At 52.5% G+C, this 18922-nt stretch overlaps 1 protein-coding gene across 4 annotated transcripts in view; it reads left to right on the top strand.

Annotated features, from left to right (window-relative positions):
- The window catches only part of Taf2 (TATA-box binding protein associated factor 2), a 65197-nt gene that overhangs the window by 16105 nt on the left and 30170 nt on the right, over positions 1–18922 (top strand). For all 4 annotated transcript variants that reach the window (XM_063257670.1, XM_063257671.1, XM_063257668.1 and 1 more), the window contains 13 exons: positions 1081–1265; positions 1792–1905; positions 3036–3135; positions 4433–4518; positions 7068–7203; positions 8451–8605; positions 9099–9213; positions 9458–9567; positions 10614–10679; positions 12010–12262; positions 13568–13708; positions 15480–15590; positions 18143–18336. In XM_063257670.1, coding sequence (XP_063113740.1) covers positions 1081–1265; positions 1792–1905; positions 3036–3135; positions 4433–4518; positions 7068–7203; positions 8451–8605; positions 9099–9213; positions 9458–9567; positions 10614–10679; positions 12010–12262; positions 13568–13708; positions 15480–15590; positions 18143–18336 — 1766 coding nt within the window. The remainder of the gene's footprint in view (positions 1–1080; positions 1266–1791; positions 1906–3035; positions 3136–4432; positions 4519–7067; positions 7204–8450; positions 8606–9098; positions 9214–9457; positions 9568–10613; positions 10680–12009; positions 12263–13567; positions 13709–15479; positions 15591–18142; positions 18337–18922) is intronic.

Raw genomic sequence — 18922 nt, 5'->3', positions numbered from 1 at the left:
TTCTTCAGTAAGTTTGTTTCCGAGGAAGAGAGGTCATCACAGGTGTGCTCCTCAGACTTCTAACCCTGCCTTGGGCGTTTCTCAATATGTCGAAGTGAGATTAAAACTTGTTCTGTAACTTTGATTTTGTAGTTTTTCAAATATCAGAGATAGGGGTCAACCATGCCTATAAACTGCGTTAAACAGAAAGACTTAAACAACAAATAGAATTACTTGCAGAAAGCAACATATACTCTAAGAGGGTGCATCAGATATCTTTTGGAATGCTAAACGCCATGTTGAGAAACTGGAACTTAGAGATCCTCGAGTGGTTTGTGCAGTGGTAGCAGGTTTCACCTGTGGTCCGTTCTGTTACCGGCAGCCCCTTGACTGTTGGGTGGTCCGCTTTCTCCTGCTGACTCCCAGGCTTTTGTCTCCTGCGTGAAAGGTTACTGTCCGCAGAGTGGCTGTGTGCCCGTGGCAGTCACTCAGCACAGTCATCCTGTGAGACCGTGTCCAGGGTGGAGGGCGGGATGTAACTCAGACAGAAAACCAGAATTTCAGTGTCTCTTGCGAGCATTTTGTGTCTCCTGCTCCCAGTAAGTCCCTGTGGCTCTCAAGGTGTGGCAGGGCAGCGGAGGAGCAGTCGGTGTGGCTTGGGCCTGGCAGTGAGTACTGTGTTGAGTACTGGCAAGGGTGCTGGAGTGTACAGCAGGGCCCTTGGTTCCATGCTTAGCACCAAAAAGCAAACAAAAAAGGCAGCGGAACGTGACTGAAACGGGCAGTGCCCGCTGGTTAGCTACGCGGGCGGTAGAACTGCCGTCAGCCCTGGGAATTCATCTTCCTCACCTAGCGGCAGAGATCGGAACGTGGAAGCCAAGTTGTGTTTGCCTTGAGCCTTACTATTTCACAGTCTGGAATCCGTCCTGCATTTAACTTTTCAGTACAGTGAATATTTGTTTTGTAAACAGGAGTAGCAGTAACCCTGATTTTAGGACAGCCTGCTCTTGTGGTCATGTAAACGTTTACCGTTGAGACACCAGGAAGTTGGACATCCTGGCAGGAGCGCTCTAGACAGCCGTCCCTGCTGTCCCTCTGCAGGTCACTCACTTCTGTTTGCCCCAACTTCTCCCGCTGCTGAAACACACCACGTCCTACCTCCACGAAGTCTTCGAGTTCTACGAGGAGATCCTCACGTGTCGGTACCCGTACTCCTGCTTTAAGACCGTGTTCATCGACGAGGCGTACGTGGAAGTGGCCGCCTACGCCTCCATGAGCATTTTCAGGTCGGCGCCTCTTCCAGGTTGAAAGCGAAGCTTGGAACGTGATGGGAGGGAAAGCTGCTCGGTGCTAAGATGAACTTTTTCTTTTAATTCAGGGGTAAATTAGGTGTTGACTTTGTAAAAATAAATACCTAGTGTTTTAAAGTTTAAAAATCTAAAAACCAAAAGCAGATCTCTTAATCCAGAACTGACAATAGCATTTTCCATGTTTGCTTTACTTTCCTATTTATAAATTTTTTAAAATGCATATTATATAGGTAATTTGTAAGGCTGTTTGTAAGGCTGTTATTTTTAAAATTTACTGGCATGATCCGAAATTTGCGGTGACAATAGATTGTGAGAGGTCTGCCTTCGGTGGTGCTGGGGCTCGAAGCCCGTGCTCAGTTACTAAGATTCCAGCTGAGGGCGAGACCCCGAAAGCTCTCCGAGGACTCTGCCTGCTGCCTTCCGCGTGTTACCGCACATCCCGTTGTCTCGGCCGAGTGCCTGTCGCTGTCAGCCGTAACGTCCCCTTGCCCTGTGATTCCAGCACCAACCTCCTGCACAGCGCCATGATCATCGACGAGACCCCTCTGACCAGGCGATGCCTCGCCCAGGCCCTGGCGCAGCAGTTCTTCGGCTGTTTCATATCCAGAATGTCCTGGTGAGTACGCGCCCAGCTCACGACTGCCGAGGAGAGCTCCCGGGAGCCCTGCGTTCGCCTGCTTTTCCTTCGGTGGGGGCTGACCTCTGCCTAGGTGCACATGGCTGATTTGAAGGACAGTATTCTGTAGAGATCTGAAGAAGAGGAGTAGCTTTTTGGCCATAAAAAAGAATAGTTGCTTCTGTAATTTATCATAAAAATCAGGTAAAAATTCTGATAAAATAGTCACCAAGCACTGAATGAACACTGTCAGCCCGCAGTGTGACTGCGGCGACAGTCCCAGCGTTGGTGTCAGTAATGCTTAGGGCACACGGGTCCTCTGCGGCAGCCTTGGGGGTGCAGGGGTTTGCCTGCTTGTTTACCTTGGGGTGAGTCTAGAGAAACACACAACATTGTGATGTCTGTTGTGGACACTACCCCAGTGGTGGCAGGCCTGGTGCGCGTGCTGCAGCAGCACGTGGCACCCTCTGTGTCGTCACCCCAGCCCGGGGCCCTGCAGCCCAGCATCCGGTATAGCTGCTGTTGCTACACTGAATCTCAGGGCGCAGGCTGAGTGCAGTGCTGACACCTCATGATAAATCAGTGCGCTGTGGGCTGCAGTTTGAGCCCCAGCCTCTGGAACGTTCCCCACCTCTGCTCTGCAGTGTGTGTGCTTTGTACATCTCAGCAGCCGCTTCTTCATGCTGGAAGGGGCAGCCTCTTGGATTTGTGATTTTCTTTAACTTACACAACTGTATCTAAGAGTGATGCCTGGAACACAGGCCCGGGGTGTGGATGGGGGTGACAGGGAGGGGGGCAGACAGGAACCTGGTGTCTGCGTCCGCGTGCAGTGCCATGCAATGCTCAGTAGCGCAGGCCGTCACTCGGCGTCAGCAGGCGGAGCGCTGCAGGCCTCCTGGGCAGCCTGGACCTGGGAAGGGCCTGGGGGGCGGCAGGAGGGCAGGCCCGGCCAGCACCACCCAGGGAGTCGGGGGAGCAGACCGATGGCCGGCAGGAGGGGGACGCAGGGGCTCCGACTCCTGAGGAGTCGGGGACCGTGATCACAGTGCTTGCCCTGCGGAACCGTGCACCGGGAGAGCCCTGGCCCTGCGGGAATGCTTACTGAAGTTTGTGTTTTGAATTCCCCCTAGGTCTGATGAGTGGGTGCTGAAGGGCATCTCAGGTTATATTTATGGGCTCTGGATGAAGAAGACCTTCGGCGTGAATGAGTACCGCCACTGGATCAAAGAGGTACCGCCGCCCACTACATCCCCTCCCGGGCCACCGAGACCTGGCCGTGCTGTACTGGGTTCCTGCTCGCTCACTCTTTCTAATGACTAAAGTAATGTCTGAGTCATTTGAAAAACCCCCAGTTTTTCCTTGTGAAGCACAGGTTCCTGGGAGCACAGTGCTCCACTGTGTGCACTTCCGCTCATCCATGTGGCTCCCGCCGGCTCCCTTCCCTAGGGAAGAGCTGCTGAGCGCCCGCCGAGCTTGCTGGCTGTGGGCGGCCCTGGCGGTGGTCACGTGCACCCGGGTTTTGTCATTGTGCCCAGCTCTGCGGTGACTCGCTCTGCCCGCACTGCACCTGTGTGAGGGACGACGGTGGCTTCTTCACGTGCAGGGCTGGTGACCGTGCGTGCCCCGCGTGTCCCTCTGCATGCAGAGGCCGTGGATCATGCACTGGGAGCCGTGTGACGCAATTGCGTTCACTGTACAGCTTTTCCCATCACTTAAAGATGTGGCCAGGAAGGTGGAATCCCCACGTGCCACGTGCCTCGTTCCCACAGTGGCCTCATCCCACGGTGCATGCGCTCATCTCCCCCTTCGGGGCCACGCTGCGGCCCCTCGTCTGCAGCTCTGTGCTCTCGCTTTATACTTTGATTGTCCAGACGTGAAAGTGAAGCACTGGAGCCCATAGAGGATGCAGACATCCCGCGCTGTGTGGAACCGTTCTGCGTTTCCGAAAGGAAACTGACCACCCGTTCCTAACGCACGGGCGCCGTCCCCCTCCTCTAGTGGCTCGTAGCTGCCCATCGCCATCGGCCATGGCAGATGACTGATCCGGCCCCCGTCGGGAGCTGTGTCCGTGGCTTCCTCCCCGTCACCGTGCTGGTCACCGCTTTCCCAGTGCAGCTCCAGGGATTAAAGTAATCCTGTGGTTCTGGCACGAGTGTGCTTTGTCTTTATTTTTTTGTTTTTTTTTTTTTTTTTTTTTTAGAAAAACCTGCAGAAATTTAAAAATCCTGGAGTCCTGATATAGTCGATGCCCCTTGCTGTTGCCACTCACCTGCGCCCAGGCGTGAGGCCCCACGAGGGAGCAGCAGCGCTGGGACAAGGGGCTGAGGGTGACTGCACAGAAGCCGCCAGACGCGCAGCCTCAGCCAGCTGGGCGCTTGGCTGTGTTTACGGGGCCGTAAACTCTCCTCCTGATGCTTATCCTAGGACATTTACAGATGGATTCCAGGAAGGAGAGTTGTTCAGTTTGCTTCTCAAATTTGGTGTGTACAGGAGTTTTTACCAACTTCTATTTTTGACTCTCTTTTAGGAGCTGGATAAAATAGTGGCCTATGAGCTGAAAACTGGGGGAGTTCTACTGCATCCCATCTTCGGCGGAGGGAAAGAGAAGGATAAGTATGTTTGCTCGGAGACGATGCTGTGGGCTTGTTCTGTGGGACCACTGCCCCGCTGGGTGAGGCGCACACAAGGCCACAGACAGACAGAGTGCGCTGCAGAGGCTCTGCTCTCACTGCTCCTCCTGGTTACGGGGTCAGTGCGCGAGGTGCCGGGAGCGGCTACCCTGAAGCAGCAGGCTTGAACAGGAGGCATTTCTGTTCGCTGTGTTCATTCCCTGTGCCCATGTATCATGCTGTTCTCATTGAAGTCTAATAAGATGGAACTGGGGATGCACACCTGCTGGTGCACACTCAGCATGCTGGAAGGCTGAGGCAGGAGGATCAAGCTTGATTGAGTCCAGCCTAGGGAGCTGTGAAAGCTGCACTGTCTCAAAAACATTTCAGAAAAGCACCAACAATGTAGCTCAGCACACAGGCCCAGCTCCCATAGCACCGAGGTGGATGGGTGGGTGGGTGGATGGATGGGTGGGTGGGTAGGTAATAAATGGGTAGGCGGGGGTGGGTGGGTAGGCGGGCTGTGTCACTGAAGTCTGAGTAGGTAATTTCAGCATCATGACCCCCTAAAGGACTCTGGTTGAATTGGGTGGAGATCTTTCATGACCTTAGCCTTCTGCACTGTGCCAACCTCCAGATGACTGCAGTTGGCGCAGCGTGGCCGCCACACTCCACAGTGCGGGCACCAGGACAGTTCATGTCACCTTAAAGGTCCCTCATTAGTGTTAGCCACCCTGGGAGCCCGGTGCCATTCAGTCAGGAAAAACAGTTCTGTCCAGCGGCCTGGAGGCTCAGCGGGACCAGCTGCGGTGCCCAGCGGTGCTGCGGAGGCACAGGGTGGAAGCAGAGGTGGCGGCCGACTGGGCAGGGTGAGGCAGGCTCGGGTTTTCTCCTTAGGAGGTTGTGGCGTCACCTTGCTGGGCCCTTGGCCCTCGGGACCATGCCCTGCACCCAGGCTGCAGCCCTGCCGTCGCGGAGAGCTGTGCATGCGCGTGAATATGGAGTGGAGTGTGGGGTTCCGGGGCTGGCTGCCTTGGAGTTTGTTAGGGTTTCAACTTTAGAACCTGGTGTGGGAGCCAGCAGCATGTACAAAAGACCCTGTAGCTGCCCTCTGGCCATCCCTGGCCCTGCGGGTTCCACCCCCTAGAGAGGCCTGTGATTGTAACTTGGGCAGACTGCCCTCCACGATGTCACAGTGCTGGCCTGGCCAGGCGTGGAGGCAGAGCCAGCAAGATTGTCCGGAGTTAACAGCCAGTCTGGGCCACCTAGCAAGACCCTGTCTCAAAAAGCCAAATAAATACATGATTTGCCTTTATGTGTGTTTGGCATTCAAGGAGTGTAATTCAGTCATATAAATGCCACTTTGTACTTTTTTAAATCAGGGGCAACCATTCCATGTGACTGTAAATTCCCTCCATTCTTCAGTGCTGTATAACATTCCGCAGTGTCTTTGGCATTCATTTAACCTTTTTCATAGCTGTGCTCATTGCTGAAGCTCCGTAAGTTCCTAACCCTTATGAGAAGTAACTGAAACAGAACAGTCGTATATGACACTGGATTAACGCATATGTTAAACTGTAGTGGGCCTTTTTAAAGGTATCCAGCACAGCTTGTCTTCCTTGGTGCTGCTGTGAGCAGATGCTCGGGAACGGCTGCGTTCCTCATGGCTTGGAGCTCTGCAGAAGCCGGGCCCAAGTTGGAAGCCAGGCGGGGTTGGTGTCTGGGGCGGGTGCTGGGGTGAGCAGGGGTGGGGAGGGTGGCGTGCCCGTGAGCTGCCCGCCCGCTGACGTCACACCAGAGCCCGGTCCCTGGGCGCTGCGAGGTTTGGAAGAGCTGCACTCACACGTGGGCTGCGAGGCTGGGTCTCGGCCCGCGGGCAGGGTCTCTTGTTGGTACCGGTCAGGGTTTAGAATGGTCACTTTTAGGTCCCACATGCTCCCTGTGACTGAGTGTGCACAATATACTCGAGCCTCTGTACAATGTTCACGGTAGCATTACCTAAAACTGAACAGTGACTAGTTCAAATGTTCATGAGAGTCGGAGGGCCTCTGGGCTGTCTCTCTCTCTGCGATCTTTTTCCTCATTTCAGAATCTTAGTTTTTACCTAGTTACTCTGGTCTTTGTGTCCTGGATTTTGTATTTTGCATTAAAAAAGTTTTCTCACTTGAGGGTTATGAAGTAAGATGGTTGGATTTCCTTTCAGTGCTTCCGTTTGTTTCCTTTAGGGTTACTGTTTTTTGTGTGTGCTTTAGCGTTGGGTTTCTGTTGGTTAGAGCTGCGTGACTTCATAGCTAGGCGGAGAGCTCACCCAGACACAGTGTCGTGTGCTCCCGTCCGGGAGCGCCCGTGTTTCCGTGCACTCCGGGTGCCCTTGTGCCCTTCAGTAGATCTTGGCAGCTGTCCTCGGGTTTTAGGGCTTCTTTCACGCAGTGAGGACATTACCGAGGTCAGCTATGCAGGTGAGGTTGCAGTGTGCGGTCTTGCTGCACCTGTGAAATTCTTGCTCGTGGCCGCGCGGGCCTCGCTAAGTAAACCCGCCTCTGCCTCCTGCAGTCCGGCGTCGCACCTGCACTTCTCCATCAAGCACCCGCACACGCTGTCCTGGGAGTACTACACCATGTTCCAGTGCAAGGCGCACCTGGTGATGCGGCTGATCGAGAACAGGATCAGCATGGAGTTCATGCTGCAGGTGAGCCAGGCGGGTGGCGGTGCGGCCTGTGCTGCGGGCCTGCGCGTCCTCAGGGGTGTCACAGGGATGTCAGTCCCGACCGCCGAGCGTGTGCTGTGCTGTGCTGCTGGGCGGTGAGACGGGGTGAGTGTGCCAGCACACCCGTGTGTCCAGACGGTATTGTGTTCACAGTGCTTCGAGCTTCCGGATCGAATCCCGTGGGAATGTTTTCAGTAGAGAAAGAGCAAACCCATCTTACAGGCATTTATTTTTGCCCCTCACTAGATTTTGCCATATTGTAAAATGGTTTCAGCCTGATACTTTGCAGTTCAGTAGGAGAAGGAGTTGAAGTAAGACAGTACCTTGTGGCTACTTTTTGCACGGGTAACACCGACCAGAGTCAGTGAAAACTTCAGCCTTTGGGGGTGACCCAGTGGGGGAAGCCAGCCTCGCCACGGTGCACTGAGCTCGGAAAAAGCAAGCAGAGAAAGCGGGGAGAGTTTGCCCCAGGACAGAGCGTACTTAGTCCCTGGGCTCGCTTTGGACTGGGGACACAGTTAGTGATGGGCAGGTGGTCTGTAAGGAGCTGCTCCCTCTCTAGAGCCTAGGAATCCCCAATCGGGTGCTAATGCATTGACTATAGTGCTGGGGTCAAGCCTGAGGTCCCTCACATGCTCGGCAGGTGCTGTCATTGGGCCGCACCCCCAAGTTTCCCATTCCCACTTGGTTTTTATTTGTGTATTCATTTATTGGTTTATTCATTTTTGAGACAGGATCTCACTGTGTAGTCCAGGCTGCTTTGAACTTGCTGTGTAGCCCAGGGTAGCCTCAGACTACTGACCACCCTTCCAAGTTCTGGAATTCTTTTGCCTGGCTGTTTTTTTGTTTGTTTGTTTTGTTTTGTTTTGTTTTGAGGGAGGGTCTCACGGTATAGTTCAGGCTGGCCTCAGACTAGCAGTGATCCTCCTGCCTCAGCATCTTGAGTGCTGCCTACTTGGTTTTAATAAGAAAACGGACACACAGATTTATTGCATGCTTAAGACAGAGTGTTAGGCTCCTGATGAGTCCTTCTGGTTTATAACAGAGTAGACTGTAGTATTATCTATTGCTGTAGCTCTTCATAGACAGAATGTTCTTGTCCAGTCCATTGCTAACCTTCAGACATGTTCGTGTGAAGAGTGCTTTTGTAGTCTGTGCCCACAAAATGGGCAATGTGCACGGCCGGGAGCTGGGTTCCTTGGAGGCTGAACCACGCTTTCCTCCTCCAGGTTTTCAATAAGCTGCTGAGCCTGGCGAGCACTGCGTCGTCCCAGAAGTTCCAGTCGCATATGTGGAGCCAGATGTTGGTGTCCACATCGGGCTTTCTGAAATCTATTTCAAATGTCTCTGGCAAAGACATCCAGCCCTTAATAAAGCAGTGGGTGTATCCTTCGCAGCAGAGCCCGCCGCTGTGGCGGAGGGTGCAGCGTGCATGAGGGAGCTGGGGGTACAGTGATGGCCCCTCAGACGCAGTGGGGATGACCGTACCGCCCCGTCCTTGCCGCGTCCCTGAGGCACGAGTCCCTGAGCAGGATGTCAGCACCCCAGAGTGCCCCTGTGGTGTGTGCAGGAGCGGGTGTCGGGGCGAGCCCTCCTGGGACGGCACATCCATGACCTCGCTAGTGGCACCCTACAGCCTGCGGTTGCTGAGCGGTGAAGTGACTTTTCCTCTTTCAAATACGGACTCTCTCAGTGTTTCACAAGTTTTGTCTCAGGCTGGGGAAGCAGTTTCTGAAGCATGGTACGTGGCTGCGCCTAGTTAAGACGAGTGTGCCTGTAGCCCAGGGCCGGGGCCACACGGAAGCCATGCGCGTCCGTGGCGAGTTCTGTGCAGCTGTGTCATCTCAGCATGCAGGCGCTCCTTGACAGTCCTGCAGAGACCAGAGTGGAGTGGTGAAATTTTACGGAAGTTTTGCATTTAATAGAAAACGCAACGTGTTGGAGTTAGAGATCAAACAGGACTACACCTCTCCTGGGACCCAGAAGTACGTGGTAGGTGTCTCCCGAGGAGGCTGCGCCATCCCCCCAACTCGAGTGGGAGGGCTGCGGGGAGCTGGCCGTGTAGGAGCCTGGGCAGGGGCGGAGGGCTGCCAAGGGGATCCAGCTTCTGGCCCTGGCGCTCCCTGTGTCTGGGGCCGCCTGTTGGCAGTGTGGCCGTGTGTCTGTCTGCACATGGCCTTAGGCACGTTGCTGTCTTCTAGCGCTGTCTTTGTGAACGCTGTGTCTTCTGTTTAAGGGACCCCTTAAAGTGACGGTGCAGGAGCTGGATGGGTCCTTCAACCACACCCTGCAGATCGAAGAAAACAGCCTGAAGCACGACATTCCCTGCCACTCCAAAAGCAGAAGGTGGGCACCGAGTCCTAACTGCGTGAGGATGGAGCCGAGGGCCCCCGCAGAGATCCTGCCCATGGGGGCTTTTAGGCAAAGAACGCCTTGTCTAGAGGCTGTGTTCCTCCTGCCTTGCCTCGGGGCGTCCCAGCGCTCCTCTCCTCCTGTCCCGGGCGAGGGTCTCCTCTGCGGGTCGGGCCTGGGCTCTGGGTCTCGGCCCCGCCGGGAGAGCTACATGATGCCAGCTTTCCCCGGCCACCCTGCACCTGGCTCTCCGGCCCTCCTGTGGCAGTGAAACCGCTGGCAGAGAGCCTTAGGCACGCTGATTCTGGCTCTCCTTACCTTCGTTTTAACCTGGGAGAGGAAGTGCTTTCTTTGTTTTTGTTTTTGTTTTTGCTTCTTTGGCTCTGAGCATCAAACCCAGGACCTCTTGTGTGATAGGCAGGTGCTGTCCCACAGAGCCCAGTCCTAGAAAGATTCGGAGCTCAGGAGGAAATCCTGGCTCCCCTGGCTCTGCCCGCTGTGTGATGAGGGATGGGGACCGCCACTTCCCTAGTGTTTCCGGGGAGGGACAGTGTGTCACCCTTCCTTATGTGAGTGGACGGTACTCCCCGTAGGAGCTGTGTGTCTTTCACTTAATTGTGAGGTGCTGGAGGTTGAAGCCCAAGCCTTCCACTGAGTTTCAGCCTCAGCTCTTCTCCATTTTGGGACAAGACCTTGCTAGGTTGCCCAGGCTGGGTTTGAACTTTCGAGTTTTCTGCCTCAGCCTCCCAGAGTGCTGGGATCATGGGCTTCTCGAGTATTCTCTGCCTAAGGACAAGGAAGACTCTTCTGTGCTGCATTTCCACTCCCGTTTCTGTGGTTTTCAGGGCGTCATCCAGGAGTTTCTCTGCTGTATGAGTAAATCTTCACGCAGCTGGTAGCACAGGCATGCTAGCGGCTGTGTTTGTCTTGGTGTACCCTAAGTCTTGTGCTTCCTAGTTCCACACAGTGTTCAGTTATTTCATTTCAGACAGAAGACACATTCCCAAGTCAAATTTTCTTTCAATTTTTCCTAAAAACAGGAATAAAAAAAAGAAGATCCCGCTGATGAACGGAGAAGAAGTGGATATGGATCTCTCTGCAATGGAGTAAGTACCTACAAGTATGTAGTTTTGAACATGAGTGCTTTCTGCACTTTATGAAGCCGAGAGTTCCCCTGTGCTAGCGACAGACTTCGCCAGGATCGACAGACTTCGCCGGGATCGTGGCTCCCAGGAGAGGTGGGGCCTGTCCAGCTGGCAGGGGGCAAAGGCACCGGAGTGCGGGACGGGTTGGGCCCTGCCGCTGCCCTCACAGAGACCACCTGGGCATCTGACAGCAGTTCCTTAGTCCCTTCTCTCCCTCGGGGCCCGAAGGCTTGGGGTGCTGATGACTCCAGGGGCGTCTGCCCGGTAACCCTGGCTGCCTTCGGAACAGGGCCCAGGGCACCTGGCGATGTCGTGTTTGCAGAGTGCAGTGTAGACAGCACTGCCCTGCCTGCTGCTGGCCACGTGATGTGACCGAGGTTCATTTCTAACTGTAGCGCGGCTCATCCGTGGTTCCCTTGCCCTCCGTTTGGGCCTGTGAGTTTTTCACAAAGCATCACAGTTGCTCGCTGATTTGGGTGCTAGATTCTCACTTCTTACTTCTGTACAGGCACTTCAAGTTCAGGTTAATCTACCTTGTTTCAGAGCAGGTGCTTTGCCTATATAAATACTGTTTGCCAAATAGAATTAGTGTTACAGGTGATTTTCCTTTGATGACAATTTTAGTCTACACTTGAGTTTTGTGACAGGGTCTTGTTCTGTAATTCAGACAGGCCTTGGAATCACTGTGTGGCTCAGGCTGACCTTGACTTCCTGACTGTCTCCTGCCTCAGCCTCCCCACCTGTACCTCGGCACCCAGTTAACCTAGACTTGGCTTTTCCCGCAAGAAGAACATGAGGGTGAACTCGGGACTCCCTCTAAATTACGATTTCAGAGCACGCTGGTTGAGAAATGCAGTCATGAGTCAAACATCTTAAAAAAGTGAACTGAGCAAATTCACATAGTGAGAGAGAGGCTTTTTATTTCTTAGTCAAAAATTGATTTCCAGTGCAGGGTGGTATTCACAGCCATGGTTACTAGGCTGGAAGGTTAAATGGGGAGGTTTCATTGCACCCCATTTTCACCCCTCCTAACTAAATACGGCAAAAGGAGTACGTCCAGCTGGGGAGCGGCCTCAGTGTTTCAGGTGACCAGTGCCGCGTGCCTTGCAGACCCCTTGGCAGCCTGACCCAGGCTGGACATTGAGGAGACTGGCGCACGTTGACCGAGGCAGGACACTTCGTGTGTCTTAGCGGTGACCACCATGGAGTGCGGCAGTGGTGTGTCCCACCCTGGGGGCTGTGGGCGCGCTGTGCCCTGCACCGTCGCAGTGACACCTCTCTGTGCCCCCAGCGCCGACTCGCCCCTGCTGTGGATCCGCATCGACCCCGACATGGCGGTGCTGAGGCGGGTGGAGTTCGAGCAGGCCGACTTCATGTGGCAGTACCAGCTGCGCTATGAGCGCGACGTGGTGGCGCAGCAGGAGTCCATCCTGGCGCTGGAGAAGTTCCCCACGCCCGCGTCGCGCCTGGCGCTCACCGACATCTTGGAGCAGGAGCAGTGCTTCTACCGCGTGCGCATGGCCGCCTGCTTCTGCCTGGCCAAGGTGCGGGGCGGAGGACGGAGCGCGCCTGGCTCCTGGTAGACAGACGTTTGTGAATGTTTTACCCTCGTCCAGCTGTAAGATAGCAGATTTGCAAAGCCGCATAAAGTCTTCACCGTTCCATTAAATTACCAACATGCTGCATTTTTTGAAAAGATCACATTTGCTAAGACAGTCCCTGGTGAATAAGTTTTTTTGAACATCATACATGAAATCGCTTCATTCTTAATTATGCCAGGTAGTGATGACTTCACACTGATTGGGTTTACTTACCAGAGTTTGTGATGAGTACTTTAGAATAATTGGCTCTATAAATCTAGTTCTAGAAAAGTTACTTCATTGAAGAAACTCAGTATCTTTTCTTAGATGCAAAAAAGTCTGAGGGTGGAACGAATGAAACCAGAATAACACAGACAGGAAATTGGCCAGAAATACTAGTTACCAGGTGTTTGCAGCGCATCTGGTCGTAGGCTCATTCCCACCTAGCGGCTCTCTCCTGTTTCTAGCTGCTGTATCCTTTAGTCTTACCTTTTGGCAGATTGTAATGGTTTAGGTTGTTCAGTCTGCCTGGCCTGGAGTTTTTGAGACAGGGTTTTGCCACATGGCTCTAGATGGCCTCAAAGTCACGGTGACCCTCCTCTGTCTCCTGGTTACAGGGGCACCACAACTGGCTAGGTTTTGATGATAATGAGTAGTTGACCTGTGTTCACATGTTAGAGAGCAAATACGCTGATTTTTTACAGGATACAACTTCATTGTTTCTTGTAAAGATTTTTGTGATTCTTTTGTGCTAAAATCTTAGCAGAGGTGTAACTTTATATAATGTTATTTGAATAACTTTTTTCATACTTTTTGTATATCCTAAAATTACCAATTGCAAGATCTGATTTTTTTTAATATAACATATTCTTACAGATGCAAATAGTATAATGTGTTGGCTTGGTTTTTACTTGGATAGACTAAAACAACTTGCTTAAAATTAATAATGATATTTCCATGAAAAAATTTAAAATTTTAAGGTTATAGCTCTCTTCATGGATAAGACAGACTTGTTCAGAGTAGCATTTTCTTACAAACATTTTTTTTTTTTTTTTTAAACACAGAAGAACAGAAACCATGGGAACTGCTAGGGAGGGCTTGTGTGTGTGTGTGTGTGTGTGTGTGTGTGTGTGTGTGTGTGTGTGTGTATTCTGGGAAATGGCTGAGTCTTGCTCACCCCTCTGGCTGTGGCGGGGGCTGTTGGGGACCCTTTTACTCCCCTGACCCTTGGCCGCAGTGCAAAGCCCTTCCTGTCCTGCTGACTTGCAGATCGCCAATTCCATGGTGAGCACGTGGACGGGACCCCCGGCCATGAAGTCCCTCTTCACCAGGATGTTCTGCTGCAAGACCTGCCCAAACATCGTGAAGACCAACAACTTCATGAGTTTCCAGAGCTACTTTCTGCAAAAGGTGCGGTTGCTCTCTGGTGTTCTCAGTTTCCGTGTAACCCATTTTATTCTGCTTGCCTGGTAGAGTTTTTTGTTAGGGTGCCGCTGTCCTTTAAACTCGGCAGCTGTTTGGTCGGTAGGTGCTCTACTCTGGTATAATCACTGCGATCGTCCCGAGGGTGTGGCGTCCTCCCCAGCACTTTGCTGTGCAGGCTCTGCCGAGCACGGTCCTGGGCACTGCAGTGGGGAGCTGGGTGTGCGGGGAGCCGGTGCATGGTGTTGTGCATGCAGTCCTGCGTTGGTGGCAGCAGCAGAGCTTTCCACGGTGCAGTTAGGTGCAGTTAGGAAGCTGTGGTGTGGAGGGGTTGGCCTCCGTGTGCGGAGGGGGTGGGTGTGGGGCTGGCGGTGAGCCCCACGCCCCACACCCCACCGGCAGGCTGCAGTTGGGCACAGGAAGGCCCTGTTGGGCACAGGAGGGCCTGTGCGCTCTCGTGTGCAGTGGAAGAATGTAAAAGGAGACTGGACGATAAAGGGAACTGAGAGCAGGACGCTTGGGTTTGCCTTGTTTCAGAAGCTTGCAGTATGTGTAGGGTGGGAGGGAGTCACTGGAGAGTGGAGGGCGATGCCTGCAGTGCAGATGGGGGCGCAGAGCGACCCCAGTGTTTTCTTTCCATGGCTCGGGCCAGAGGCAGGTTAGCAGCCAGGGCCGATGGGCTCCAAGGTTGGCATCATGTGCCACTGAGGTCGCCAGCTGGGGTCTGGCACGAGAAGTGATGGCCGAAGGCCTAGGTGTGTAGGGAGGCGCTTGGCGAGGCCCCCAGAAGCCAGGTTCCCCGCTTGGCGCTTGATTGCACCACACATGCTCAGGCAGAGGGCTTGAGTCTGTCACCTCTTGTGTGCGCTTGTGGTTCTGTCCCTCTGCATTCCTGGGTTCCCTTCGGCATTGAGCGGTCAGGAAGCTAACCGAAGACTTCCTGCTGGTGGAATAGAGCAGACTGCATGAAGTGTGACCAGGGCAGTTGCGCGGGTGAAGCTGGTTTTGCTCTTGTGCTGCACCCGTAGTCCTGCTGAGCACGGTGAGACTCGGGCTGCAGCACCCAGCGCTCCCGCTGCCCATTGCTCCCAGGGCGCTGAGGTATAGACGTGTAGATGCCTTGCCCCTCGGGCGAGCAGGGCTTGTCTGTGTGCTCCCACAGAGCCCCCCACCCACCCCGCTGTGCCCTCCCTGCCTGGGCTGTGGTCCCTCCTTGTTCTGAGCACTGAGCTGTCTGCACCCGTGGCCCTGCCCAGCACGCTCCCAGCTGCTGTGTCTGCTGCTTCCATGGGAAAGTTGCCTGGGAGCCTTTGGAAGGGCGAAGGCCACTGCAGCACCGATCACTGGCTGTCCTGCTTCTCCCAGGCCCAGCCTGAGTGGCGGGAGAATCAGTGCTCCGAGGATGGCCAGGGCTCTCCCGGGTCCTGCGTGGCCCAGCCACCATGTCATCGAGCCCCAGTGCAGAGCTGTGAGGAGGCACAGTGCCTGCGGCCGAGGTAGTGGAGGGAAGAGTCAGGGTCGGCTGCTGCTGACCTTGTCCCTCCCTGGTGCAGCCCTGAGAAGTGAGGACTCAGGCCCAGGGCTCCAGTGCACCCAGGGTTCTGCTCGGAGCTGGACACCCCGGGGAGCAGGTCAAGCTGGGGAGGCTTCTCCAGACCTCCGCGCTTGCCAGCAGGCTCTCCACTGTGTATGGCTCAAGAACTGCAGTGAAGAAGTTGACTACGCGCTTTAAAAAGCCCAATTCTTCTCTTTTTTGTAGACTATGCCCGTTGCGATGGCTTTATTAAGAGATGTGCATAACCTTTGTCCCAAGGAGGTGCTCACGTTTATTCTGGACCTGATCAAGTACAATGACAACAGGAAGAACAAGGTGAGGTGCTCTCTGTGCAGACAGCAGTGACGGCCAGGCGGGGTCCGGCACACACAGGCGCCGCCCACCAGCAGCAAATGGTTCCCTAGTCTGTGTAGCTATTGTCGAGCTTTGGTACTAGAAATTTCTACAGTCAGAGGCAGGCAAATTTGGTTACTGCAGTAGCCAGGGGTGAAGCAAGTCGAATTCATTTTCAGGGGTTTCTCAGCCTCGTGAAGTGGGGGAGGCATCAGATTAAATGGGGAGGTCTGGCTGTGGTTTACCATCTTGTTTTCTTTCGTGAAACGATTATTTTTTGTAAGCATTTCTCGCTTAAGAGTAACGTGTTTAGCCGGGCGTGGTGGCTCATGTCTATAATCCTAGCACTTGGGAGGCTGAGGCAGGAGGATCATTGTGAGTTTGAGACCAGCCTGGACTACAAAGTGAGCTCAAGGCCAGCCTGAACTGCATAGAGAGACCCTGTCTCAAAAGACAAAAAAGTAACGTGTTTGTTGTTGAACTTTTTTGAACCATTGTACTTTTTATTCATTTATTTAGCAAGTAGTAGTCAGATGCTGTGCTTCAAAAGTTACTGCATTCTAGTTGTTGCTAGTCTGAGAGCAAGTGGTTTGAGACTCTGCCACACTAGACAGTGCGTGGGGTTAAACAGGAGAAAGAGACAGGCGATGTCTCCAGGAACTTCGTTTATTAATGAAACATTCACTGAGTAACCCTTCGGTCAGTCTGATCTGGGTCTTCAAGGACTTCGTCTGACAGGGCAGTCTGAAAAGTGAGAAGCCACTGCTGCGCATGGGGACCGAGGCCTCCTGGGTCATCCGAGGGTGAGCAGTCAGGAGGACCGGGTGTCCCCTTTGCACAGAGGACCAGTCTGAGAGGCCTTTCCAGACGGACAGACAGACAGACAGGACAGCATGCATAGACACAAGCAGGAGAACGCAAAGTCATGGCAAGTTTAGTAAAAACGTTCCAATAGCGAACAAGCGGCTCTCAGGCCTTCTCAGAAGGTGGTGACTGATACGCAAATCAAGAAGACAGCTCTTCCCTCTTCACCTGAGGTAATTCCAGTGGCTCTGCTTGAAGCGCCCTGCACAGTGAGCTGACTCTGGCCTGCATGTTCTGCAGGCCCTGGCCTCCCGTGTGAGGGGCTCTGCAGGCCGCGGTCTCTCCCAGTGCCTCGTGCGTGGGGACACAGGACCCTGGGATGATTTTGCTCCCCTCTCACTGGCCGGCTTTTCTCGGTGAGCAGCTGAGATGTGCAGGCACACTCACAGGGTGGATTTCAGCCCGTGCTGGTTTCCTTTTTTCTTGTTTTGCTTAAGTGACTCATATTTTCATAAATTTAACACTAGGTTAGAGTAAAGCACAATATGAAACTTGTAACAGAATTTCATCTAACATTCTATGTGTGTCAGTACTTAGTTGGCTCACTGAATAGTTCCCAGGCACTTTTTAAACTTTTTTTCCTTTTTGTTCCAGGGATGAAACTTATGCTTGCCAGGCAATTCCTGGAAATTTTTATCAAGGGCTGTACGGCTGGTTGTATTTCTCATTAGTTTGCTTCAGAATGTGTGTGTGTGTGTGTGTGTGTGTGTGTGTGTGTGTGCGCGTGTGCAGTTCTAGGGCTTGAACCTGGGGCCTTTACAGCCCCAGCCTTTTACGTTTATTACTTCTCCCCCCCCCAATCCATTTTATTCAAAGATAAAAAGAAGAAAAAAACTACAACAAAACTTCAAAGCACGTCAATCAGGGTACTGCTTTAGTTGGAGACAGACTTTAACTCGGGGTCTCCCTGCCTCAGCCTCCGATAGTGCTGGCATTACAGGCGTGTGCCTTGAAGTTTTCCTGTTACCAGTCTTTAAACAGTGTAGCCTACTTCAAGAAGTCCTCCGTTGTATCATACAGAGCTACTAACACTTCAGAGCCGATTGTCTGGTGCTTTGGATATTTGACTTTCCCATGATTTCTTTGGATATTTGATTTTTTTATTTAGTGAAGCATCTGTCCTTTGTTAGGCTTTCTTACAGTTGTGTGTGTGTTATATTAAAGGAGCTGTGAGAATCGGCCTCCCTAAGATTCAGATACTCTGTGAGCTTTTGTTTGTGTGCTCCTGGAGTCTTCTAGTGCCATCCTGGCTGGTGACTTCCATGGATCCTGCGAACTGGAAAGCCAGGCCAGCCGTTGGTGCAGCCCTCAGCTCCCTGACAGACGATGTGCCTGGTGGTGTGGGGGAGATCCACCCTGAACCTCAGAGACACGCAGGGTGGGAGTTCGGGGCCAGTCTGACCACTTCGGTCAGTGTACTGCTTGTTTGCCACAAAGTGTTTCACATGCGTGTATTGCACATGTCAGTAAATACAAGACTGGAAAGTACTGCCCACCTGTTCCCGGTCTTTCTGTAAACGGAACCCCTAGAGCTAAGGTATACATGGCACTGACGCAAAGCTCTGCTAGTGTTGCCTCTGGTGAGGGGTCAGCTGGTGCTCGTTACACACACTCTACTCACTGTTCACCAGCAGCCTTCCTTTATCTCCCTGTAAGTATTCTTGCTTTAGTTTTCAGACAACTATTATCGCGCAGAAATGATTGATGCCCTGGCCAACTCCGTCACGCCTGCTGTCAGCGTGAATAATGAAGTTAGGACTCTGGATAACTTAAATCCGGATGTGCGACTAATTCTGGAAGAAATCACAAGGTTTTTGAATATGGAAAAGCTTCTTCCAAGCTATAGACATACCATCACTGTCAGGTATCAGTAAACTTTTTCCTTCAAGTGTATATATTTTTGTATCTATCAAGTACACTAATTTGATAAACTGAAAGGGGAAATACAGTAAACTAAAGGGGAAATTAAAATTCTCTGATTCTGTCATCCATAGGTAAATTGCTACTATGGAGGAAATATCCTTCTAAATTTCATACTTTGTAGGCTTAGAACTTTCTAATTACTTGAGCTTGTACTACATAGTTTTTTTTTTTTTTTTTTTTTTTTTGTCTTTTTTGTTTTTATCGGTACCAGGGATCGAACTCACGACTGCCTGCTTGCAAGGCAGGCGCTTATGCCGCTGAGCTAAATCCCCAGCTCCTATACCTCATAGTTTTATATTGAGTTTCTATCATAAGTGCTTTCTCAGAAACTCTTTGTGTTCTGCTTTATGTCTGCCTCATTTTCCCACTGGGTGTGGTAAATCACTCTTATTCTCAGGGCTAGCAAACCAGCTTCTTTGCATATGGGTATAAAATAATTCTGCTTACCTTGAGTTTGCTAGACATTGATTACTGATTGAAACATTATAAACAGTTTTAACTTTCCATATATGTACTGAATAAACTTC

Source organism: Cavia porcellus, unplaced genomic scaffold (genome assembly GCF_034190915.1).
Source record: "Cavia porcellus strain 051 isolate PalLab524CR breed Dunkin Hartley unplaced genomic scaffold, mCavPor4.1 scaffold_10, whole genome shotgun sequence".
In the NCBI taxonomy this organism is placed as follows: domain Eukaryota; kingdom Metazoa; phylum Chordata; class Mammalia; order Rodentia; family Caviidae; genus Cavia; species Cavia porcellus.
This window is presented reverse-complemented; position numbering and strand designations above follow the sequence as displayed.